The sequence below is a fragment of the Anolis carolinensis genome, chromosome 4 (genome assembly GCF_035594765.1).
Source record: "Anolis carolinensis isolate JA03-04 chromosome 4, rAnoCar3.1.pri, whole genome shotgun sequence".
Lineage (NCBI taxonomy): Eukaryota > Metazoa > Chordata > Lepidosauria > Squamata > Dactyloidae > Anolis > Anolis carolinensis.
The window spans coordinates 172,084,192-172,109,596 of NC_085844.1; the positions used below are offsets into that span (position 1 = coordinate 172,084,192).

Consider the following 25,405-nt stretch of genomic DNA (forward strand, 5'->3'; position numbering starts at 1 on the left):
GTATATGGTAAGTATTTAACTGGCAATATCTATCTATTGGGTCTTAGGCTGGTTATGACAGCATGTTAGTGGAAACCAGTAAATCATAACTAATTTAATTTCTTTTCAAGGACTTGGTGAGAACTACTTGGTGTTTGATTTCCTTGTTCTTGAAGAAGTTGTATATAGTGTATTAACAAAATTAACTAGAAAATCTTCTTATCCTTGTGAATGCCTATGTATAATGCATAGCTACTCATTGCATTACTTGATTCCAAGAAAATATAAAAGTATTCTATCATTTAACACTATCACAAGCTCCTCATTAATGATTTCTCCTTGCAAATGCAAACCAAGGAAAAAGTTCAAATAGCAGTTACATACACAAGAACAGACCCATCTGAAAAATCAAGGGGTAACCAACACATACACAAGATGTTGAAAAACAGAAGGACTGCATGCTCTGACAGTACCATGCTTAGCTGTAAACTTTTAGGACCTCATCATCAGGGCCGGCCCGAGAAAATTTTAGATGTTAAGCGGGGGGAAAGATTGCGGCCCCCCTGCGCTGTGGGAGGCGTGGCCATGTGCCGCAGGAGGCGGGGCATGGCCAGACCTGGCCCCGCCTCCCGTACCCTGGCCCCGCCTCCCACACTGCTTGCCCTGACCCCGCCTCTCACGCAGCGTGAGAGGCGGGGCCAGGGTGCACGGGGAGGGAGGCAGGGCTCCGCCCAGACAGGGCCCCACCTCCCGCCCCGCACACCCTGGCCCAGGCCAGCCGGCCAGGAAGCGGCAGTAAAGTCTCTCCAGGCCACGGTGACCATGGCCTGGAGGGACTCCTGCTGCAGCCTGGCCGGCTGGGCAAGGCCAGCTGGGCAAGGGCGAACAGCGCGGGAGGTGGGGCCAATGCTGGCCCCGCCTCCTGCGCTGCTCACCCTGACCCCGCCTCTCGCGCAGCGTGGGAGGCAGGGCCAGGGCGCACGGCGTGGGGGGCGGGGCTCTGCCCAGACAGGGCCCCGTCTCCTGCCCCCATGCGTCCTGGCCCAGCTGGCCTCCACAGCACCCCCGGGGACCGTGCACCCAAAGCGGGCATTTCAGTGGCCTCTGCGTTGGGCTGGCCCTGCTCATCATAATGAGATCCTAAAGCCAGGTGACATTAGGGGGATTCACCAGGCATTGTCAAGGCTTATGAGGAGGATGAAGATGAAGGGAGTTTTCGCCCAGTATCTGAGTCAAAGGAAAACAGAGCAGCCCGACACTGAGAACTTACAGCAGCCTCAAGGAAGTTGGGATACAGAGTCAGGGCAGAATCAGGAGCTTCAGGAAGCAGAACGAGCTTAATATTCCAGCTAGGCTGCAAGGACTATGCCATGCAACTGAGGAGACCCAATCGGTTGACTCAGAGGAGAGCCAACAGGTGAGAGCATTTGGGAAAGTGGCATAAGTATCAGGAGGCTGGATCTTGTGCTTCACCCTTGTTTGAACTGACTACTGTGCATGGCTCCGGATAGCCTTTTGACTATGAGATGGTGAGTGGCTGTTTTAACAATAATTCAGAGGAGAGGAATTTGACAGGCAATGTGGTGAATCCATGGGGCAGTGGGAGAAACTGTTGCCCTGCGTCCTGCATCGCTTGCTGTGGTGCTTTCTCCATCACATGGGGGAAAGTGTTGCTGCCAGACTCTTCCTGTACAGAACAGGAGTGGCCTTGTGTCATATGATGGGCTCCAGCAGGCTGCATTCTGGAAATGTCCTGGGATGCTTCCCGAAGATAATGTGATAAAGTCCTTACTTGGAATCAAGTTCTAGTGAATTCTGTAGGACTGAAATCTGAGTAGGCCTGGTTAGGCCCACACTGTGATATAATAGAAAAAAGAATAGCTGGATGGATAAACACAAGAGCATGTTAATAAAATGCAGTTTTAATAAAATGCAAAATCTGAACTGTAGCTTCACAATATTTTGTGTCCACCAACCAGGGAAGAAGAGAAAGTCTTCTTGATCCAAGTGGTTGCTTGCAGTTGTTAAGCAAAATGCGAACATTTCATAATACAGTAGGGCAAAAATTACCTGTAGTGAGATCTGATAACTGATACTTTCAGAGTGTGATTTAATGTTAACAATAATCCTGTAAAAAGGCCCATCTGGAATAGTAGTTAATCATTAATATGTATTATTATTTCTTGGAAATGACAAGAATACTTGCAGCTTTCAGACTGGAGAGATCAGCTCATAGAGGTAACTGGTTGCAAATAACACAATATAGCACCCGTATCCATGTCTGTGGGCCTCATTAGGTTGCCCAATGCAGTGAAAATATAGGGTGAAATATCTACAGATATCCACAGGAGGTCTTGGAAGGTATCCCCCATGGACACAGAAGTTGTACAGGAATCACTTCTTGTTCACCACTAAAAAGGTATAATAAGATCACAATACAACAAGAATGTGTAATTTTACTAAATGGTAGAGGAGGAAACAGAATAAAGTGACAATATCTTCTTTGTACCAAGATCACTCTTATTGCATAGTTAACCAATTAGCTGTTGGTGTCACTTTCTAAAGGCATTGATTCACAGGGAAGATATGTGCACAGGGAGCACTGGGTTATTTTTCTGTGGTTGGAGGCAGAAAAAACTGTTTTTTCCTATGGGAAGAAGTTTAGGTACACTTGGTAGAACCTTATGTTCCAACAAGCTACTGCAGGATCAAGATACTTAATTTTTAAATGCAAATAGTAAGGGCTTTTTTTTTTTTTTTACAAATGGGAAACTAAAAACATCATTATAATGCAACTATAACAGCAGGCAATTATTTGGATCTTGGAACAACTTGTTCCATTAATTAAATTTGAAAGATTCAAGTTGTAAAGTAGAAAGAGGAACACCCAGTCACAAAAGAGCCCTCTCTCCCCTCCCTTTTCAACATACTAAAAACAGAAAATCCTTTTCCAAATGTCTAAGTCCTAGTTAGACATTCACCATGACGTTTCTTTGTGGTTGTGTTATATTGATCTGTGACATTTGGACTTTGTCCTCATTTGTTTGAACGCAAATAGAATGTTAAGAAAGCCAGGCAAGCCGAGTCAGAAAGATACCAGTCAGTCCCAACTTGACAAGATTAGCTGAGTCTGATAATGTTGTTCCACTGCTTTGCTGTCTTTTGGGAGACTTTATCACTGAAGGCTGTTCTTGTTTTCCTTGCTACATTTCTTATTGTTGCTGACTATGTAAGACGGATACATTCAAGGGGCTTCCCACCAGGGCCCATGCCTCTTCCTTTTGTGGGTAATCTACTTCATCTTGATGCTGAGAAGCCTCATTTCTCTACACAAAAGGTAAGGACGAAAACCAGTCTGAGCACCCAGATAGTGTCAATTTCCTTTAACTCCACCTGAGGGCATCTCCATTAAGGAAATATTTCTGAATATTGCTACATGTTGGTTTGTGCTGTCAAGTAGGCTCTGATGTATGATGACCCTATGAATAACTGCCCTTTTTTGGTTCTTGCAAAATTAGGCCTGCAGATTCCTTGATTCAGTCAGTCTGCCTGCAATGTAGTTTTCTTTTCTCCTGCTGCTATTTTTCATGTTATAATGAGATAATTGAAAATCAAGTTCTGGGTTCTGCACTTTAAGAAGAATGGCACAAGTGCATAGAAGGGCAGAGAAGAAAGAAACAGGTTTGGAACATTTGTCATGAACACTTTAAAAAGCGTTTAAAAGGTTCTTCTATTTTGTTCACAATGAGACAAAGTATACCACAGAGCAATACGGAGAAAGGAAGTAAATACACAGACTATATACTCCATTGGGGTACACAAACAAAGGGAATATTACATTTTGCTTCAGCATTCACACATATAAACATTCATTCCTCATCATGCATACATTACCATCTCTTCTTCCTTTTCCTGTAAAAGAGACCCACATGCATTCCCAGAAAATCTGCTATTCTGTGACTACACCATCTTCCTCTGTCACTTGGAGAAGATCAGCAGGTGGTCCATACTCCACTGGTCTGCCAGAATTTTAGAAATGAAAGTATCTTTTACATAGCAATATTTCTGCTCATGATGCGCTGAAAGTTGTGAATGAATGGTAGGTGTTTTCCAGCTAAGACATCTTGACTCCATCAGTTCCTGTACAGATGTTGATTTTTCTTCTTTAACTGATAATTGGTTTCCTTCTTAGGTAAGGAACCATTGTAAACACTTCCTAAACTTAAAAGAGTCATTGTCTCTGGTAATGTAAACATGTTGCTTTCCACCAAGGGTTAATCTCTGGTTATGTCAGAAGCTTTTAATTACAGTTCATCAGTTCAGTAGTTTTCCAGACCTCAATCTTAGGATGGCACCTCTAGCCTCTATAGGTCTTAAACATACATCTTTGATACAATTTCATTCAATCATTACATCATATATTTATTCATTACACATAACTTCTATAAGAAAAATGGGAGAAACTGGAAGTATTTATCTGAAAAAAGAAGAGAAGAGCTTAAATACCTGAAGGATGGGAGAAGATAAGAAGTAGAGGGAGGTGGTGGTGGTGGTGGTGGAGGAGGAGGAGGAGGTGGAAATAGAGGGGAAAGGGGAGGAGAACATTTGTTTTCAGTTGTCCCAAAAGTAAGGATTAAATCTGATGGATTTAATTAACAGGAGATAAGGTTTCAGGTAAAACAAAGAAAAGTTTTTAATTATCAGAATAGTTCATTGATGGAATGAATACTTACAGGAAGAACTGGATTCTCTATCCTTCAGGCAAATCTGAGTAACCATACTCAGAGAACATTAAAGAATTTCTGCAAAGTGGTAACTTAGCTAAACATAGATGACCTCCAAGATTCTTTTCATGTCCTTGATTCTACAAACTCCTTCATTCAAGCACACCATTCTAATCAAGCACAAAACTGTGTATAGAAACTGAGATTCTTCATTGGGAGGCATATTGGAGTGTTCCACTTGGACAACAGCAACACATCTTTCCTTTTTCAGGATGCACTGTCCTCTGTTTAGAGCCAGAAGGAAAACTGGCAACTTTGGAAAAATAAAATACTTGTCCAAGTCTTCGTAGCCAAATGACAATGATTGTCATCCTCTGGGACCTTCAGATAATCCTCAAGACGTTTTGAAGGCTGTTTTTTGTCGTAACTGAATACTCTGGCATTCTCTGGTGTTCACTGACATTAAATGGCTATGTAATCCATAAAGAAGAATGGTGGGTCATACATAATTTTGTTCATGCATGAGGCAATCAACACCTCCTCCCTCTGGAATAACCAAAGGTTCACAACATCTTTCTTTAACAGGATGTCCATCAATATTTATCATCTCTATTACATTGTGCTCTATTCTCCTTGCAGCTTGCAGACATATATGGCAATGTCTTCAGCTTGCAGTTAGGAAACCGTCACTTTGTATTTGTAAATGGACTAGAAATTGTGAAGGAAGTTCTTATCCATCATGGTGAAAACTTTCTAGATCGACCAAAATTCCCTATTATATCTGACCATGCTAAGACTTTAGGTGAGTGTTTTTCCTAAAGCATTTCTCTTCAATTTTTAAAATTTTCACAAAGGATCTTTCCTAACAGGGGGAACAGTCTTTAAATTAATTAATCAGATAAAATTTTGAAGGACAGAAGCAAATTCACTATTTACCAGGTAGCTATGTTTAATAAGTTTTGGCAAATTGTGGTTCCATCTGGCCATTTCCTTTGCCCCCTATGGATCCCCCCTGGTGCCCTACAGGTAAAATAAATAATTACATAAATAATAGATCTGTCCATTTTTTATTGTTTTCTCCTATTTGGTTCTTTATTCAGTGGTCATTCAAGAATATTTCTGTGGCTGTTACAAGTCTTGGGGGGTAAAGCATTAACTCCTCTGTTGCAGTGCAGGCATATACTGATATAAAGAGTACAGGAATCCTCCTTATTTCACTATATAAGATGTACATTGAGCCCCCCCTCCCAGTTGGTGCAATGGGTTAAACCCTTGTCCTGACAGGATTGCTAATTGAAAGGTCAGCGGTTTAAATCCGGGGAGTGGGGTGAGCTCCCATCTGTCAACTCCAGCTCCTCATGTGGGGACATGAGAAAAGCCTCCCACAGGATGGTAAAACATCTGGGCATCCCCTGGGCAACGTCCTTGCAGATGGCCATTTCTCTCACACCAGAAACAACTTTCAGTTTATCAAGTTGCTCCTGACACACACACACAAAATAACTATACAGGGCTTATGGTAATTTTTTTGTTATTTTCAACATTTACAGGAAATTATTAGAGTGCTTAGTAATGTGATGTTAACTTTTCCCATCAAGGGTTGGTCATGTCTAATGGACTTCCCTGGAAACAACAAAGACGATTTGCCTTGTCAACACTAAGAAACTTTGGTTTGGGCAAAAGGAGTTTAGAAGAACGAATACAGGAAGAGAGCAGGTTCCTTGCAGGTGCTATTGAAAACGAGAAAGGTAACACATTAGTCATGCTCAAAAATTTGATGATCCTTCATTGCAGACATGTAGCTTTTCTTGAACTGCAAGTATATTAGAGAAAGCTTGTAGAAAGCTGCACTCTGGTATGAATGACGTAAGATGCACATACCTTTAGTGAATTCAAAATTATAACAGGAAAAATTAATATGGAGCACACACACCATTTAATGTTATTTGAGAATCCTGTGTGTGTGTGTGGGGGGGATATTAAAAAGTTGTGCCTTTGTCCATGTAGTTTTAATTTACAGATGATGCTGAGAAAGTAACAGTCCATTCATAAGTATAGATGATATTCCTCATTAAAAGCATCTGATGCTTTGGCACAAACCTTGTACAAAGTCTAACAAATTTGTTGTTGCTGTGCCTTCTTGTCATTTCTGACTTACAGCTGCCCTAAGGTAAACCTATTGCTAGGTTTTCTTGGCTTTTGACATCGTCTAAGATGAGAAAATGTGACTTGCCCAACATCATCCAGTGGTTTCCATGGCTGAGCAGAGATTTGAATCCTGTCTCTGATTCCAATATTCACACCACTACACCACAAAGGCCCTCAATGAAGATAGATAATTGCTTGAGAATAAAGTTTTGGAGAATGCCTCGCTCACAAATATATACTGGTTCTCAAGTTTAAATAACTAGGGACCTCATCTCATGGAGGTCCTTAAACCAGGGGACAGTGGGGGAATCCATTGGGCAGTGGGGAAAACAGTAGTTATGTGCCCCGTATTGCCCACTTCACCATCACACGAGTGAAAATGTTGCTGTCCGAGTTCCCCCATGTTGTCCCTGGCTTGGTTAATGAGAAGATGGGTAGCCACCTGTGTTCTCAGGGCTCCGTCTTATGACACTTTCAGGATGGAGCCCCATTGGAAGTAGCCCTGTGTCATGTGATGGGCTCAGACAGGCTCTGCCCCCCATATGATGAGGTCATTAGTTTACTATCTTTAAAGGTCTGAAATTTAAATTATGTACTAATAGTAGTCCACACGAGTGGTGTGCTATATGTTGTTTTAAAGTTTATTTAGTAATTTTAAAAAATATTTTACATAATATTTTTATTTTATTCTTTCTCAACTTTTCTAAAATACAATTTTAATTCAATCTCATTTTAAATTAAATCATTAAATCATCCTGGTTTCCATTTCAGGTCATAGACACGGTATACATGGAATAAAAATAAAATAAAATAAAAAGTTAAGGAACAGCAGTAGTGTGGAATGGTGTCCAACTGCCGGGCAAGGGAAACATTTGTCTGTGGCGAAATCATCCCGGGGGCGCAGTTGAGCCCCTGGGAGGATGGCGCCACCCCCCACCTCCTTCTCCTTTGGGCCTGGGCCTTCCCGCTGTGGCAGGAAGGCCCATCCAGGCCCAAAGGAGAAGGCCCATCCAGGCTGGCTGGGCTTTTTTGCTGTGGCCCATGCGCCCTGGCCCCACCTCCTGCGCAGTGCGGGAGGCGGGGCCAGGGTACGCGGCGTGGGAGGCTGGGCTAGGGCATGTGGCTGGGAGGCGGGGCCAGGTCTGCTCCAACCTCCCACGCTGCACAGCCTGGCCCAGCCAGGTTGGATGGGCCTTCCCACTGCGGCCTGGCTCAGCCAGACCGCGGCGGGCAGGTCCATCCAGACTGCGGCAGAAAGGCCCTGCCAGGCTGTACCTTAGCTCTTGCCAAAAGGAATCTTCTCATTGGGAGAACCTAAAAGAAGTACATTTCCTTTTACTCTCGCTGCCAGTGGGCCATTTCTGGCCATGTCCAATACCTGGGGAAAAGGCTAGGAGCTGCTGGTCTCTGATTTATTTATTATTTATTTATTTCCATAATTTCTATCCCGCCCTTCTTACCCGAGGGGACTCAGGGCAGCTTACAGATCTGGCAGAATTTGATGGTAATACACCACAGTACAATAAAATAAAACAATAAAACCGTTAAAAGCAGTTAAACGAAATAACAATATACAATATACAAAATTTAAAACAATATAAAGTACTTGAACCATTCATCCGCAAAACCTTGTATATAAACCTTAATCCAGACCGAGTTGAAGCCAGTAGAACTTATTCTTTAAACGCTTGGGTGCACAGCCTGGTCATCCATTTCTTTCTGAAACCCAAAAGGGATGGGGTATGTCGGATGTCACTAGGGAGGAAATTCCACAGCCGAGGAGCCACCACTGAGAAGGCCCTGTCTCTTATCCCCACCAGCCGCACTTGTGAGGCAGGTGGGATCGAGAGCAGGGCCTCCCCAGATGATCTTAGAATTCTTGTAGGCTCATAGGAGGAGATACATTCAGACAGGTAAGTTGGACCAGAACCGTTTAGGGCTTTGTAGGCCAAGGTCAGCACTTTGCATTGGCTCGGTAGCATATTGGCAGCCAGTGGAGCTGATGCAACACAGGAGTTCTATGCTCCCTGTATGCCGCTCCAGTTATCAGCCTGGCTGCTGCCTGTTGTACTAATTGAAGCTTCCGGGCCATCTCCAAAGGCAGCCCCACATAGAGTGCGTTGCAGTAATCCAGGCGGGATGTAACCAAAGCGTGGACAACCGTGGCCAAGTCAGACTTCCCAAGGTATGGGCACAGCTGGCGCACAAGTCTTAATTGTGTGAATGCTCCCCTGGCCTGGGGTTCCAGGCTCAGCGATGAGCCCATGAGAACACCCAGACTGCGAACCTGCAGGGGGAGTGTGACCCCATCCAACACAGGCTGTAACCCTATACCCTGTTCAGCCCTACGACTGACCAGGAGGACCTCTGTCTTGTCTGGATTCAATTTCAATTTGTTCACCCTCCTCCAGTCCGACACAGGCCAGACACCAGTTCAGGACCTGAACAGCCTCCTTAGTGACAGGTGGGAAGGAGTGACAGAGCTGGACATCATCTGCGTACAGATGACACCGCACCCTAAAACTCCGGATGATGTCTCCCAGCGGCTTCATGTATATGTTAAACAACATGGAGGACAGTTCTGAACCCTGCGGGACCTCACAAGTCAATGGTTGTGGGGCCGAGCAGGTGTCTCCCAGTGACACCATCTGGGAATGACCCTCCAAGAAGGACTGGAGCCACTGTAAAACAGTATCTCCGAGACCCATCCCGGCAAGGCGTCGCAGAAGGATACCGTGATTGATGGTATAGAAGGCCGCTGAGAGGTCCAGCAGAACCAGCAGGGACGCACTCTCCCTGTCCAGTTCCCGGCATAGATCATCGATTAAGGTGACCAAGGCTGTCTCGGTACCATGTCCCGGCCTAAAGCCAGAATGCGCCGGATCTAGAAAATCGGTGTCTACCAAGAATGCCTGGAGTTGTGCGGCCACCACACGTTCCACGACCTTGCCCAAAAAGGGGAGATTGGAAATAGGCCGATAGCTGTTCAATTGAGTGGGGTCCAGTGATGGCTTTTTCAACAGCAGTTTGATCACAGCCAATTTAAGGCTCACTGGAAATATGCCTTCCTGAAGGGAGGCATTCACCACCACCTTCACCCACTCGGTCAAACCTCCTCTGACATCTCTCATCAGTCAGGATGGGCAGGGTTTAGGATGCATGTGGTCGCCCTCACCTCTCCAAGCACCTTGTCCACATCCTCAGGCTGACCTAGTTGAAAAGAATCCATCAAAATGGAACAAGCATGTGTTCGTGTTACATCCTCAGAAGCTGCCGTTAATATGGTGTTGAGCTGGAGTGGATCAGAATGACTTTGTCTGCAAAGAACCGAGCAAATGCTTCACAGCGGGCTGCTGAGTTGTCAGGGATCCCGTCCTGGGAGACAGGATTTAACAAACCTCTGACAACCCGAAACAGCTCTGCCGGATGGTTTTTTGCGGACGCAATATTAGCTGCAAAGAAAGAGTTCTTTGCAGCATCAATTGCCACAGCATAGGTCCTTAGATAGGAGCATAGCCATGTTCGGTCTGATTCATTCCGCTCAGAATGCCACACGCACTTTCGTTCCCTTTTCTTTCGCTTCATCACTGCCAACTCCTCGGTGAACCAGGAGCTGGTTTAGCTCAGATACTCAAGTGGGGACATTCTGGAGCAATCATGTCTATTGCCCTAGTCACCTCCCCATTCCAGAGAGAGACCAGAGCATCGACAGAATCACCAACCGAGGTGGCGGGAAACTCCCCAAGAGTCGTCAGGAATCCATCTGGATCCATAAGCCTCCTGTGGTGGACCATTTTAATAGGCCCTCCACCCCTGTGGAGGTTAGGGGGCGCAGAAAGCCTAAACCTGATCAGGTGATGGTTGGTCCATAGCAATGAAGCGATGTTCAGCTCCTCCACACCACTACCTTCCTCCCATCCCTGGCAGAAAAATAAAGTCAAGTGTGTGCCTTGCTCTGTGGGTGGGACCATATACCAGTTGGGACAGCCCTATGGTTGCCATGGTGGCCATGAAGTCCTGTGCCGCTCCCGTAAGGATGGTCTCAGCATGGACATTGAAATCCTTCAGCACAATAAGCCGCTGGGACTCCAACGCCAGGCTCGAGACCACCCCCACTAGCTCAGGTAGGGAGACTGTAGTGCAGTGGGGTGGTCGGTACACTAACAGAATCCCTAATCTGTCCCAGTCACCAACCCTCAGATGGACACATTCAAACAATGTTCACTGCGGGATGGGGCACCTGGTCAGGGGAATTGAATCCTTATAGACTACTGTGACACAGCCTCCCCGCCCTCCAGATCTTGGTTGGTGCTGCTCGGAGTACCCAGGAGAACAGCGTTGGTTGAGATTGACCCCACCTGCCTCATCCAACCTGGTCTCCGTTATGCACGCCACATCTGCCCGATAATCCAGGATAAGATATTGGATAATTGCAGTTTTTCTATTTACAGACCTGGCATTCAACAGCACCACCTTTAATCCGGAGGGACCGCCAGCCTGGGTATTCAGGTTTACCACATCAGGAGGCTGTTTTAAATCTACAAGAAATATCTTCCTCTCCCTAGGCTGAATTAATTTTGGCCTCCCTTTCCCGTATCTCCCTCTCCCCTGAATTACTTCTATGGGGGCTCCTTGGCTAGCGGACACCCCCCTCCCTCTACATGGCCCCTCTCCCTTTTCTTTATTATCGGGCTGGCCCTGGCTTTTAGATGTATACAAAACCCTTGTTTTAACTGTGTCCCACTCCACCCTCCTTTGACGGCAACTCCTTCCTTCCCCCACTCTCCTCCCCCTTGGGAGTTACTGAGATAAAGTGCACTAGGGAGCTCTGTAACTCCCTCCCTCCTTGTTTAATTCCCAAAGTGCAAGGTGCTAAGGGTGAGGAAGGATCCAATTCATAGGTTACTTTAATAAAATCACTGGGGTAGGGGAAACTAAACTGGGATTAAAAACAGTAATAGGTTCACAAAGTGTCAGAAGCTATAGCTTTTGTAGCATAAAAGCTGTAATCATTCTAATTCTTCCCATGCAATATTGTTTTTCTCTCCAGGACAGCCATTTGACCCCCACTATCAAATTAACAATGCTGTTTCAAATGTAATTTGTTCCATCACTTTTGGAAACCGCTTTGATTACCATGACAGCCAGTTCCAGAAATTGTTGCATTTGCTTAATGAAACAGGAATCATCCAGCGAAGTATTTGGGCCCAGGTAAGGCCTGCTCGTGATCTTATGGGCAGCAAGGGCCAAAACTGTCTGCTTCTGGGTAATATTTTATAATCCCATTCACTCTTCTGTTTGTTTTGAGTCCCTTGCTTCTGGCTAACATCTAGCTGTTTTGTTCTTTCTTTCTTGGGTCATTCAGGTATCTAATTCTATGTACTCCCATTTACTTTTTTCATCTGATTTTTCTTTTATTGAATGGGTGTTTCTAAGACCCCATCTACAGTGCCTTATAAAATCCAGATTATCTTCTCTGAACTGGATTATATAGCAGTGTGGACTCATATAATCTAGTTCAAAATAGATACTTTGGATTATCTGATGTGATAATCTGGATTGTATGGCAGTGTAGATCCAGGCTCAATTGATAAATGGATTTGGGTGCAGTGTACTTGAATGGAAATTATTATATATGGTATGGTATGGTATGGTATTGTATGCCACCTTTCTCCTGAAGTGATGATGAAGATCAGAAATAAAAGAAGGAGGAGGGGAGGGAGGGGGATTATAACCTTACATTTCTGTTCTGAAAACTATTAAAATCCTCACAGTCCGAAATTATTTTAAAGCATACAAAACTTTGAAAAAAATCAAGGAAAACACCATTAGCAGCCTCTTTTTTTACATACTGAAGTCTTCTGAAGCAAATACATTTTTGTCTGCCAGTGAAAAGAAAACAGGAAGGATGACAGGCTAATTTCCAATGGAAAGGTGGGGGTTTTTTTTTCGTGTCAGGAGCAACCTGAGTCGTTTCTGGTGTGAGAGAATTGGCTGTCTGCAAGCACGTCGCCCAGGGGATGCCTGGATGTTTTGATGTTTTTACCATCCTTGTGGGAGGCTTCTCTCATGTCCCCGCATGGAGCTGGAGCTGATCCGCGCTCTCCCTGGGTTGGATTTTAACCTGGCAACCTTCAGGTCAGCAACCCAACCTTCAAGTCACAAGGCTTTAATCCACTAGGCCACCGGGGGCTCCTCATGGAAAGGTGGGATTGTGATGGGACTGAGAGAAAGACTTTTCCTGTGTATTTTAAGACTCTAGCAAGTTCACATAGGGAGGTACACTCTTCTGGATAATCTGGACCTAAGCCATATAGGGCTTTATAGGTCATAGTGTGTCTGACCTATAAAGGTCAAGGCTTCCCAGTTCTTGTTGTTTATTCCACATTTTTTTAGATTAGCTTTAAGCCCATCTTTAAATCTTTTTTTGTTGTCCACCAACGTTCCATTTTCCATTCTTGAGCTGCTTTGAGGGACAGTGATTGAACATTTGGACAACATGGCCAGACCAGCTAAGTTGATGGCCAAGAATCATCACTTCAGTGCTGGTTGCGTCTTCCAGAAGGCTGATTTTTGTTTGCCTGTCTTCCAAAGCAATTTGCAGAATTTTTCAAAAGCAACACTGATGGAATTATTCCAGAAGTGATGTTTATAGATGGTCCATGTTTCGAAAGCGTACAACAGAATTGGGAGAACCATAGTTCTGTAAACAAGCATCTTGGTGTCCCTACAAATGTCCCAATCCTTGAACACTCGCTTCATTTGAAAAAGATGCTACACTTGCAGAGATCAGATGGTGTTATATTTCAGCATTGATGCCAATTTTTGAGGAAAGGTGGCTGTTTGGATAGCAGAAATGGTCAACATTTCCTAGTGTTATACATGCAACCACTGGAAACAGTCCTGCATCATTTCATGAGATCTGTGGGAGTCCGTCTTTGAAACAGAGGAGAAAAACAGTCTGATATTGTCTCCTCCTTCTGGCTGCTAATTCTGCAACTTTGAGGAGATATTCTCCAGAGGTTTCCTTGTTTTTTCACCTGCCCATCATCTAATTTTTGTTTTTGTCTTCCAGCTGTACAATATTTTTCCAGCTCTCATGAAGCAATTGCCAGGACCCCATCAAACTATTTTCAAAAACTGGGAACAATTGAAATACTTTGTGAGAACAATAATCAAAAAGCACCAAGAAAACAGGAATCCACTTGAAACAAGAGATTTCATCGATGCTTACTTAAATGAAATGACCAAGGTAATTAATAAATTAGTGGGTGGGACAAAATACTTACATTCTTAATTTTTAAGTGAAGGTAGGCAGACACACAATTTAAGACACTTCAAATATCAATGATATTTTGATGCCTTCTGACATGAGTCTTTGAAATCACACAGTATGTGGGTATAGGAGGGATGGAAAGATATGTACAGTGCATGCATATGAAAACATATTATCTAGAGAGCGGCATTGTTTATGTGGTGCCATTTGTCCACCACATATATATCACCACTTGGCTATTATGTTTCAGAACCAACAATTATCACCAAATTAATTTACACTATCAAGACTTGCCATCAGTTGGGGGCCCCTCCCCCCAGCAACAACATAGTACTATATAATATAATAATATTGTGCTATGGTAATAATATAATATATTTTATATATTTTATTATATTATATAGTATCAATATTATAATATAATATTGATACTAATATCATAATGTAATGCAATATAATATTAATAATAATACAATATAATAATATTAATTATATATTATATATTAAATGTAATATTACTAATAATATTACAATATAGTGGTATAGTACAATACAGTAATATAAAATGCTAATATTATGGTATGCTAATGATATACAGTAATATATTGTATGTACATATAACTTGTAAGCCGCTCCGAGTCCCCTTTCGGGTGAGAGAGGGCGGGGTATAAATGTAGTAAATAAATAAATAAATAAAATTGGGAACAGAGCTGGGAACCTTTGGCCTGGATAAGAATTTTCTATCATCTCTTAGCATTTGCCATTCTACCAGAGGTTTCTGGGAATTGAAGTCCAAAAAAGCTGGGTGTTTTATGTAATCTGCTCTCACATGTGTTTTAAAATACCTTCTCTGGGCCTTGAAGTCTCTGTGTTCATTCTTATTTCAAGCTTCCATAGTCACCAAACTATTGATTTGATCTTAAGCTTTCTTTAGGAAGAGAGAAATTACAGAGATTGGAAAACATGTAACAACTTGACAGATACCACAGAGAGTGAAATAATGATTTCATATAACATTCAAATATCCAGATATTCCTTCTTACTTTCCTTTTAAGGAGAATGTTTCTTCCAGTTTCCATATGGAAAATCTCCTGCAGTCAGCACTAGATTTGTTTATTGCTGGAACAGAAACAACTTCTACAACCTTGCGCTGGGCTTTGCTGTACATGGCTATTTATCCAGAAATTCAGGGTGAGATTGGAATTTTAATCTGCCCAAATCTACATCTTACTTTGTAAAAAGAGCTAAAAGTCCTTAATTTCTATGTTGTTGTGATAACTGCATTCTACTTTAAAGAGGTTTCTTTCTTTCTTTCTTTCTTTCTTTCTTTCTTTCTTTTTTTTTTTTGCAGTTTGGAGAAATTCTTTAATAAATTTTTTTATTGAGGGATTTTCATGGTGGGGGGGGGGGAAGGAGCAAGGGAGGGGTGAAAGGGGACCAGGGAGGGAGAAATGGGGGGGGGGGGGTAAAAAAAGAGAAAAAAAACACTGGGGGATGGACAATAAGATAAAAAGATTTTAAAAAATTGAAAAAGGGGAGAGAGAAAAAAGAAAAGAAAAAAAGAAGAGAGAGAGAAAAAAAGGAAAAAGTATCTAACTTCCTTTCTTCTTTATTGTGGGTTGGTATAAAAATCTCTTAAAAAAAAAAAAGGAAAGCCAAAAATGTATGCTGAGACCAATCACTCTGACTAAGAGGTCATGAGTTCGAGGCCAGCTTGGAGCTGCGTTTGTCTTTGTCTTTGTTCTATGTCAAGGCATTGAATGTTTGCCTTATATGTGTAATGTGATCCGCCCTGAGTCCCCTTCGGGGTGAGAAGGGCGGAATATAAATACTGTAAATAAATAAATAAATATAAATATGTAGAACTTGTTTGCGCTATTTTCTTCTTTATCACTCTTTGTGGTTTACTTTATTTTAGATTAATAACTTTATCTTATTTTCTTTTGTCCATTCTTTGAATAAAGTCTTGTTCCTACTTTTTGTCTGGGTTTTGGCAAGCCGGGAGATCAATTCATCCATATTCATGATATCCATCAACATGTCTAGCCATTGATCTTTTGTAGGTATCAGTTTTAGCTCCAAACCCTAGCATATACAATTCTCGCGGCAGTGGTGATATATGTGAACAGCCTATCTATGTTTGTGCTCCAATCGGAGTTTGTTAAACCAAGCAAGAAGTATTCCGGTTTCAGAGGAATTTTTATTTTTAAAATTTTCTGGCTGATCTCGTGCATTTCTTTCCAATACAGTTTAGCCTTGTCGCAGTTCCACCAAAGATGGTGGAAGGTTCCTTCGATTTTGCCGCATTTCCAGCAGTTTCCATTCAGATCTTTCGAAATTTTCATCAATTTGTGTGGGGTCATATACCATTGATGGGTTATTTTGATCAGGTTTTCTTTTAGTTCATAAGAGTATATAGTTCATTTTCCTTTTCCAAATTGTCTCCCATTCTTCTAATGTGATTGTTCTTCCTATGTTTCTTGCCCAGTTTGTCATATATTGTTTGATCGATTCTTTCTCAGTACTCCATTCCAGTAGTATTTTATATATTCTTGTTATAACTTTCTTCTTTTCTTTTAGTATCACCTCCCAGTGGGATATTTTATTATTTCTGGCAGGTTTCGGTGTCTGTCTTTCAGCTTCTTGATCATTTTAGACAATTATGGTCGTTAATACCTGTGGAGGCTCGACAACTAAGAAGTCTTGGTTCAATTTTGCCAGACGATTTCAGGGGAGCTCAAGCTCATGCTAAATCCTTTCTGTTAAGCTGATCAATCAGTCTTGGTCATATGTAACCCTTCTTTTGAAATGAATAGTTATTGTATATACTCATGTATACGTCAACTTCATGTATAGGTCTAGGGCAAATTTGGGGGGCAACATTATAGATTTTGAGATGATTGAGGGCTAGTGCAAAAGGCATTCAAGAAACCTATTTTAGCATCACAGCAGAGAGAGGGTTAGTGCTTTCTTAAGGTTGTCTCAGGGCCCATCCAGTCAGACTCTAAAACTTGTGTCTTCCCGCATATTTACTTGGGGTGTCTAGATGACGCCTCAGATAAATGTGACTGCATTCGGCACAAACCAGGAAAACCCTGCTTTGTGCCAAAGTTATTTGATGATGGGCTAGATCCGCACCTTCTTGAAAGGTGTGGGTCGAACCCACTATGGCTGCTGTCTGGACTTCTGAGAGGGCAGTCCAGACAGCCATCTTGTGTTTTTCTGAGCTGAATCAGCCCGAAAAACTGAGAAGGCTCACACTCCCTCCCCACCCCCTCCAAAACCCTTTAAAAATAAAATAACTTACTGGGCCTCCATTACACCTCAGAGAACACTTCCTGGAATATACCATTACATGTGAAGGGGGGGGGGCAAATTGCTCCTCTCCCCCCATGGCTTCCTCGTAGTACTTGGTACATTCATGGAAGTGTGCTCTGAGACCTAAGGTGGCTTGGTAAGTTCTTCACCAATTTTAGGGCTTTTCTGGGGAGGGGGTCTTGGTGTCTGGGTGCCCTGCTGGAAAGCCCGGAAGGGCGTGTGGACAACCCCCGCCCCCAGAAAACATTCCCTTTCTGGAGGTGTGTGGACTTGAACCTGGGAACATTTATGGTTTTAAAATGTGATTGTTTCCGGGTTAAAGAGCTGTCTGGAACCACCCTCAGGATGAAGCAAGTTCTTGCTTTTCACCCCTCTACACAGAGAAGGGGATGGTTCTTATTTTGACAGGGGCTAAAGCACAGTACTTACACTCACATGTGGATAAGTCAAACAATTTTTGGGGGTTAATTTTTGACTACATTTTCTAGACTTATACATGAGTACATAGGGTGCCTGTTTTTCTCAGACCAATAAAATATGCATGGTGCAGATCCAGCACTCTTGATGTGTCCTAGATTTCTTGGGAAATCAATGCTTGCCAGAATGTTCAAATTGATTTTTTTGTACTGACAGTAAATATTTTTTTTTTTTTAGAAAGAGTTCAGTCAGAAATAGACTCTGTGATTGGCCAGTCTCGCCCCCCAGCTATGACTGACAGGGACAATCTGCCTTACACGAATGCAGTTATTCATGAAATTCAAAGAATAAGTAACATCCTGCCTTTAAATGTTCCTCGACTGACAACTAATAATACAGAGATAGCTGGGTTTCATCTGCCCAAGGTAAGGAAATATATTTGCTATATCTTTGTTTCCTTCCCCATTTTCCTTTTCCAGAAACAGCCTAGTTCTAAATACTGAGTTACACCACACAACTTGTCAGTGATGAGGATAGTTCCATTGTGTTGGTTTAGTTGTATGTGAATGAGGAAAAAACTGGGTATAATTTTCTTTCTTTTAAGGGTTTATTTTTGGGAGCTTTGGGTTGGTCCCATGCCATTCCTGTAGTTACCGGGATGGCATGGGGGGCACCCCCACTGGGAAAGCCCAGGTTTTGGGGGTGGGGATGGGGACTGAAATCGATGCCAAAGCGGGTTTTAAAAACCCACTTTGACATGGGTTTGAGTGCTGTCTGGAAGCACCCTCTGACTCCCTTACCACTCCACCCCACAGGTTCTCTTCAGGCTGCAAATGGATGAATGATGATGATGATGATAATAATAATAATAATAATAATAATAATAATAATAATAATAATAATGTTTAATTATACTCCGCTTTATCTCTCTTGGAGGAGATTCAAAGTAGCTTACAATTAAAAGTATGACCACATAATTTAAAATATACAAATATGCAAACATTAAAACAGAATTAAACATAACAGTATTGAAATTCACAGTTAAAATCCATTAAAACATATTCAAAGATAAAATTCATTATACCCCCTTACTTGTCCTTAAAAACCTTCTTCTTTTAAAGCCTGTTGGAATAAGAAGGTTTTGGCCTGCCACAGGAAGGAAAGCAGGAAGGGGGGCATTTTGGTTTTCCTGGGCAGGGAGTTCCAGAGTCAAGGTGTAGCCACCGAAAAGGAAGGCCCGGTCTATTGTTCCCACCAACCAAACTTGAGATGGAGGTGAGACTGAGAGAAGGGCCTCTTCTGAACATCTCAAGGCCCGGGCAGGTTTGTACAAGGGAATGTGGTCAGCCAAATAGTCTGGACTTGAACTGTCTAGAACAGTGGTCCTCAACCTGTAGGTTCCCGGGTGTTTGGGCCTACAACTTCCAGAAATCCCAGCCAGTTTACCAGCTGTTAGGATTTCTGGGAGTTGAAAGCCAAAATATCTGGGGACTCACAGGTTGAAAACCACTGGTCTAAGGCTTTAAAGGTCATAACCAGCTTCGCCTCATGAGTTTGAAAAAATAGTGGGAACCTGGGTTTGGCTCTTTCAAATCCCTCTCTGACTGTCTAACCACTTCACTGGTTCTCCTGCAAACATTTTATAATGGAGTATCAATTGAAAGTCTGTGACTTATCCCCCTATGGATACAGGGGTCTTCCTGTGTATCTTATAATCATCTTGTAACCTATGCCATTGGAAAATGAATTACAGTGTTCCCTCCCTACCTTGTGGTTCACTTTTCGCTCCCTCACTGTTTCATGGGTTTTTTTTTCTGAGCGGTGGCACAGAAGGTGCCAGTTTCCCTTTTGCGCATGCGCCCTCCCTCTTGTCGGCGTCCAGCCGGGCCACTCTGGATGCCGATGAGAGGAAGGTGCATATATCAAAGGGAAACTGGCAGGCGCTGGAGAGGAAGCTGCCAAAAAGAAGTGCAGGAGGAAAGCTTGCAAAGGGGAGAAAGGCCACCTAACTACTAATGTGTAAATATTAAAATAAATATAGTGCCCCTACTTTGCGTATTTTCACTTATTGCGGGTGGTCCTGAAACGTAACCCCCGCATTAAGTCAGGGAACACTGTAATTCACTACAAGGAAAAATGACTAGATTATCTTACATCCAGAAAAAATGCTTTGTCAATGTGTTGGAGAAAAAGAGTTAGTTTCGCATGTAGGAGGTTTGTTGTATTGTAGACTCAATGTCCCTATGTTTTCATTTACAGGGAACTATTTTAATCTGCAATCTGACATCAGTGTTGTTTGACAAAGATGAATGGGACACCCCAAAAAAATTTAATCCCAATCATTTCTTGAGTAATGGTCAATTCAGGATTAGGGAAGCCTTCGTACCATTCTCTGCAGGTAAGGGTGGCGGAAGGAATATCAACACATTTCTCAAAAGTTCTGCCTGCTTACAGGTATTGAATAAAAAGACTAATTTATGTGAGGCTTAAAGGTTCCATCCTACAACTTTCCCTGATTATGCTAATTTATTTGAAAGACAAGCTTTTATTTGCTTTGGCAGAGAAATAACTTTACATTTCTCTGCTTAGCACATATCGAGCCAAGCCTTCTGCAAATATAAAGAAACTGGACTGAGTGCATTCAACTCCATTCAACTTTCAAGTGTGGAGGAGAGTTCCCTCTTGTGGTTATCATCTGTATTTCAGCGCAAAAGAAAGAAGTGGTGTCAGCATTAGTTCACAATTATGGATTTTACATTTCCTGGAGACCTTCCTGTTTGTGGTTGCAGATACTTGGATTAAGCCAGTTATGTGTTGCACTGGGCACAGCACAGCCTATGAATACCTGCTACAAACAGTTTTTGAAGGGGATCCAGGCTGGTTATTCTATCAGCAATAAAGGAATTCTGCACTGATTCCTGACTTGATATCCATCAGGTCCTCTTTCTCCCAGCTTCACCTATTTGGTTTTCAGCTATTACTTTCCCTATTACAAATGGAACACATCTATTGCTAATGTAGATTCACTCTCTTTGATCTTGATCTTCACCAGGTCCTCTTTCCCCCAGCTTCACGTCTCTTCTCTCACCATTTAGAGCGATTACTTCAAATCTCTATATATAAAAGGATAAAAAAAATTCAGCCTAGGACAAAACAACAAAACTACACATCCCAGAAATACTAAACTTGGCAACACAACCCCTCATCCATGCCTCTATGTTCATACAACAAAAAGAAAAGAAAAAGTCCTAATTAGAGGGAGAGGAATAATTGTTTTTTTTATCCAATTGCTGCCAGTTACAAGGCTAAACTCTGCCCCCTTGGTCTCCTAGCAACCTACTCAGCCCAGGGGACAGGCACAGTTAGGCCTCAGGCCTCTTCCACACTGCCTATAAGATACAGATTATCTGATTTTAACTGGATTATATGGCAGTGTAGACTCAAGGCCCTTCCACACAGCTATATAACCCATTTAGAATCTTATATTATCTGCGTTGAACTGGATTATCTTGAGTCCACACTGCCAGATAATTCACTTCAGTGTGCATTTTATACAGCTGTGTAGAAGGGGCCTCATATAATCCAGTTCTAAGCAGATAATATAAGATTATCAATATAGAGTCTCACTTATCCAACATAAACAGGCCAGCAGAATGCTGGATAAGTGAATATGTTGGATAATAAGAAGGGATTCAGGAAAAGCCGATTAAACATCAAATTAGGTAATTGTTATACAAATTAAACACCAAACATCATGTTATACAACAAATTTCACAGAAAAAGTAGTTCAATACTCAGTAATGCTATGTTGTAATTACTGTATTTACAAATTTAGCACCAAAATATCACAATGAATTTAAAACATTGACTACAAAAACATTGACTACTAAAAGGCAGGCTGTGTTGGATGACCCAGAACACTGGATAAGCTAATGTTGGATAAGTGAGATCTACTGTAATATGAAATAATTACTGTGGTAATCCAGTCCAACCCAATTCTGCCATCGAGGACACAATCCAAGCACGCCCAACAGATGGCCACCCAGCCTCTCAATAATAATACAGTAGTCTCACTTATCCAACGTTCTGGATTATCCAAGGCATTTTTGTAGTCAGTGTTTTCAATACATCGTGATATTTTGGTGCTAAATTCGTAAATACAGTAATTACTACATAGCATTACTGTGTATTGAACTACTTTTTCTGTCAAATTTGTTGTATAACATAATGTTTTGGTGTTTTTTCTTGTATCTCAGATGTACTCTCTAGACCTATTAGGTGTTTTATGGCACTGAGGAAAGATACACCCGAGGCAGTATTTTTGAGGAAAACAAGGTATTATATTTATTAGTTTGATCAGGAATGCGTAGTGATTAGTCAGGTACTTAAGCGTAGTGGTTACAGTCAGGTACTTAAACGTAGTGGTTTCACAATCAATCAGGCTCTTGGTTTAGTTAGAACAGTTCCTAAACTTTGAATGCTGAAGTAACTTCACTATGTTAAATAATTTAACAAATAGGACTCTTCAGATTTTCTTAAATCTCTTTCTCTGTCTAGAGAAACACCAACTAGTCCTCTTTGTCTCAAGTTGTCAAGTATAGCTGTCAAAACTATACTCTCAACTCAAATTACAGTTCCCAAAAATACGTCCACTCTCCTTTCTCCAACGGGCAAACTCCCACTCTCCTTAGAGCTCTCCCTTTTTCAAAACCTCCACTCTCCAACTGTCTCTCTGGCTCCAAGCTGTAACTATCACTTTGACCCTGCCCACATTCTGTTACTGGGCAGACACTTCATTTTCATCTGCCAATCACATTACCCTCCCTGAATTGGCTGCCGGATCGCCCCTCCCCTCTGGCTTCAGTCATGCCTTTGGAATCAAGGCTTATACAAAAGAAAATGCCTCTCCCTACACGTTATCCCTCCAAGGTAGGCTAATCCGTTACATAGGGCTTTAAAGGCCAATACCAACAGCTTATATTTTTCCTGGAAACTAATAGATCAATAAGTGCGCAAAACTGTTATTTCGTGCATCATGTTGGCCACATGCATCAGTGTGAATCATCCCACATGTGCATCAGATGGATATTTGCAAATCCAATAGCATTGTCCTCTGCAGCCTTGTTGTGATTTGAGTATTCTGCATCAGAAAAAAAGGACTAGCCATGCCAATTGAGGGATGCATGCCATTCATAAGACACCAAGAAGATTCCAGCCATATCTCTGCAATACAAATAGAGAATCTAGGCTGAAATGCTATTTTTAATCTCAACAAGAGTAGAACATTGACTAAAAATGTCTGCTTCCCATGCATTTTAAAGATATTTTAAAGGTATTTGGCTCTGGTTTACAATAGTGACTTACCAAATTTGTTGTTGCCAGCTCAACATTTCATAAAAATTTTCTGTAGCCATTTTCTTCTTCTCTTCCAGGAAAGAGAGCCTGTCTTGGAGAACGGTTGGCTAGGATGGAACTTTTCCTTTTCTTCACTGCTTTGATTCAGAAGTTCTCTTTCCAGGCTCCAAAAGGTGTGGAGCTAAGTCTCGACTTCAAGATGAGCCTTACACTGAGCCCAAACCAATACCATATATGTGCCGTCTCACGTTAAAAGTAATCCATGTTGCTGTCAAAATATGTAGGGCTAGGTTATGATAATAGGGCTATTAGATCTGTTTTTTTTTTTACTGCACTTGTACTAGCATAGCTGTTTGTGACACTTGTGATCATTTCACATTTGGCCAAAAAAATACAACCAAAGGTTTCTGCAACCCTTTCTGATTCTCATAATGCATAAAAGGTCCACAAGAGGCTGAGTGAAGGCCAATAAACAAGATATTACACCATGTATATTGACTTATTAAGGCCAAATCATTGCTTTAGGGGCCGGGCTGTGGCGCAGCTGTTGAGCAGCTGCCTTAAATCATTCTGACCATGAGGTCATGAGTTCGAGGCCAGCCCGTGGCGGGGTGAGCACCCATCAATTAAAAAAAAATAAAAATAAAAAATAGCCCCTGCTCGTTGCTGACCTAGCAACCCGAAAGATAGTTGCATCTATCAAGTAGGAGATAAGGTACCACTTATAAAGTGGGGAGGCAAGATTAACTAATTTACGACCTGGAATGAGGAAGTGCCGTCAGTGTGGATGATGAAGCAGCTGCTCCCCCCTGTGGCCAGAATCGAACATCCCCTCAGAAGAAGGTTAACTTGCCTCTGCGTGTGTCTCTCAGTCTCTGTTTGATGTGTTTATGGGCATTGAATGTTTGCCCTATGTGTGTTATAATGTGATCCGCCCTGAGTCCCCTTCGGGGTGAGAAGGGCGGAATATAAATACTGTAAATAAATAATAAATAAATAGGTGTGCATGAGCAAGGCAACGTTTTTGTTTCTTGTAGTATTTTTTCCAGTTTTTTCTGTATAGCAGCAGGCAAGACATGGGTGACAGGGAAGTGGAGTTGCAGAGTTCTATCATGATCCCATTCCCATGATAAGACAGAATAGGGCTTCTGTTGCTCAACAATCTCCCTTTTTGAGCTATCTGGAATGGCCTTTGAATTGGTTCTGGAGACTCACAGCTAACAGTACTGGGAGACTTCAGTATCTATGCTGAGACTGCTCCATGGGGAGCTCAGGACTACATTGTTTCCATAACAACCTCATGTGGTATCAGGTCCTACCTATGCATCTGGGCACATTCTGGGCCTTGTTTTCTGTACAGGATGGGATGATGTAGAGTGGTGGAATTCTCTACTGTTCCATTGCCATGCACCAGTCATTACCTGGCCAGGTTTAGATTAACTGAGACATCTACCTTGGCTGACATTTGGAGAGATGGATCCAGGAGCACTCCCAAGCTGCGAACAGTCCTTCATGGAGAGTGTAACCCCATACAGAACTGATTGACACACCTTTATCGTTAGGTTAGGACCCTTAATGGCAAGCACCTCAATTTTGTCTGGATTCAATTTGTTTTTCCTCATCCAGCCCATTACCTCCTCCAGGCATTCATTCAGAGGAGACATGCTATCCTTAGGTAGAGCTGTTTTGGAAGGCATGGAAACATATATTTGGGTGTCATCAGTGTACTGATGGCATCCTGCCCCATGCCGCCAAAAGATTTCTCCCAGCGGTTTCATATAAATGTTAAAAATCACTGGCAATACAATGGCATCTTGTGGGATGCCACATAACTCCTTTATTTGAGGAGCAGCCATCCCCAAACACCATCATCTGGAAACTGCCTGAGAGGTATGACTGGAATCACTGCAGCACAGTGCCTCCGATTCCCAATCCACCCAGGCATTCCAGAAAGATACCATGGGCAATAGTATCGAAAGCTGCTGAGAAGTCTAAAAGCACCAACAAAGTCATTGCTAGGGTGTTAAGACAGAAACAACCCACTAAGGAAACTATAGCAGTCTCAACTCTGTACCCTGCTCTGAAGCTGGTTTGAAATGGGTCAAGGAAATGTGCGTCACTCTGGAGTTGGAGGCACTATTTCACAATGGCTCAGTCCCTTCCTAGCAGTGATAGTGATGGGAAAATC

At 42.4% G+C, this 25,405-nt stretch overlaps 1 protein-coding gene across 2 annotated transcripts; it reads left to right on the forward strand.

The window, feature by feature from the left end:
* Positions 1-1,167: 1,167 nt before the first annotated feature.
* Positions 1,168-24,236, forward strand: LOC100567522 (cytochrome P450 2J2). 2 transcript variants are annotated; one of them, XM_008109366.3, is made up of 9 exons: positions 1,170-3,316; positions 5,343-5,505; positions 6,302-6,451; positions 11,902-12,062; positions 13,927-14,103; positions 15,183-15,318; positions 18,100-18,287; positions 20,122-20,260; positions 23,295-24,236. In XM_008109366.3, exons 1-9 carry the CDS (start codon positions 3,116-3,118, stop codon positions 23,468-23,470), a joined length of 1,491 nt encoding a protein of 496 aa, XP_008107573.1. In that variant the 5' UTR covers positions 1,170-3,115; the 3' UTR covers positions 23,471-24,236. The 2 variants fall into 2 exon arrangements, with proteins under 2 accessions (XP_008107574.1, XP_008107573.1); XM_008109367.3 differs by lacking the exon at positions 6,302-6,451 and having other exon boundaries at positions 1,168-3,316.
* Positions 24,237-25,405: the final 1,169 nt, after the last annotated feature.

What these genes read in the sequence shown, in the direction of transcription:
- LOC100567522 (XM_008109366.3), top strand. Translation starts at nt 3,116, where the DNA reads ATGTTGTTCCACTGCTTTGCTGTCTTTTGGGAGACTTTATCACTGAAG. An exon ending in TGCTATTGAAAACGAGAAAG is followed by an intron (nt 6,452 to 11,901) that starts GTAACACATTAG and finishes TTTTCTCTCCAG; the next exon opens with GACAGCCATTTGACCCCCAC. An exon ending in CTTCGTACCATTCTCTGCAG is followed by an intron (nt 20,261 to 23,294) that starts GTAAGGGTGGCG and finishes CTTCTCTTCCAG; the next exon opens with GAAAGAGAGCCTGTCTTGGA.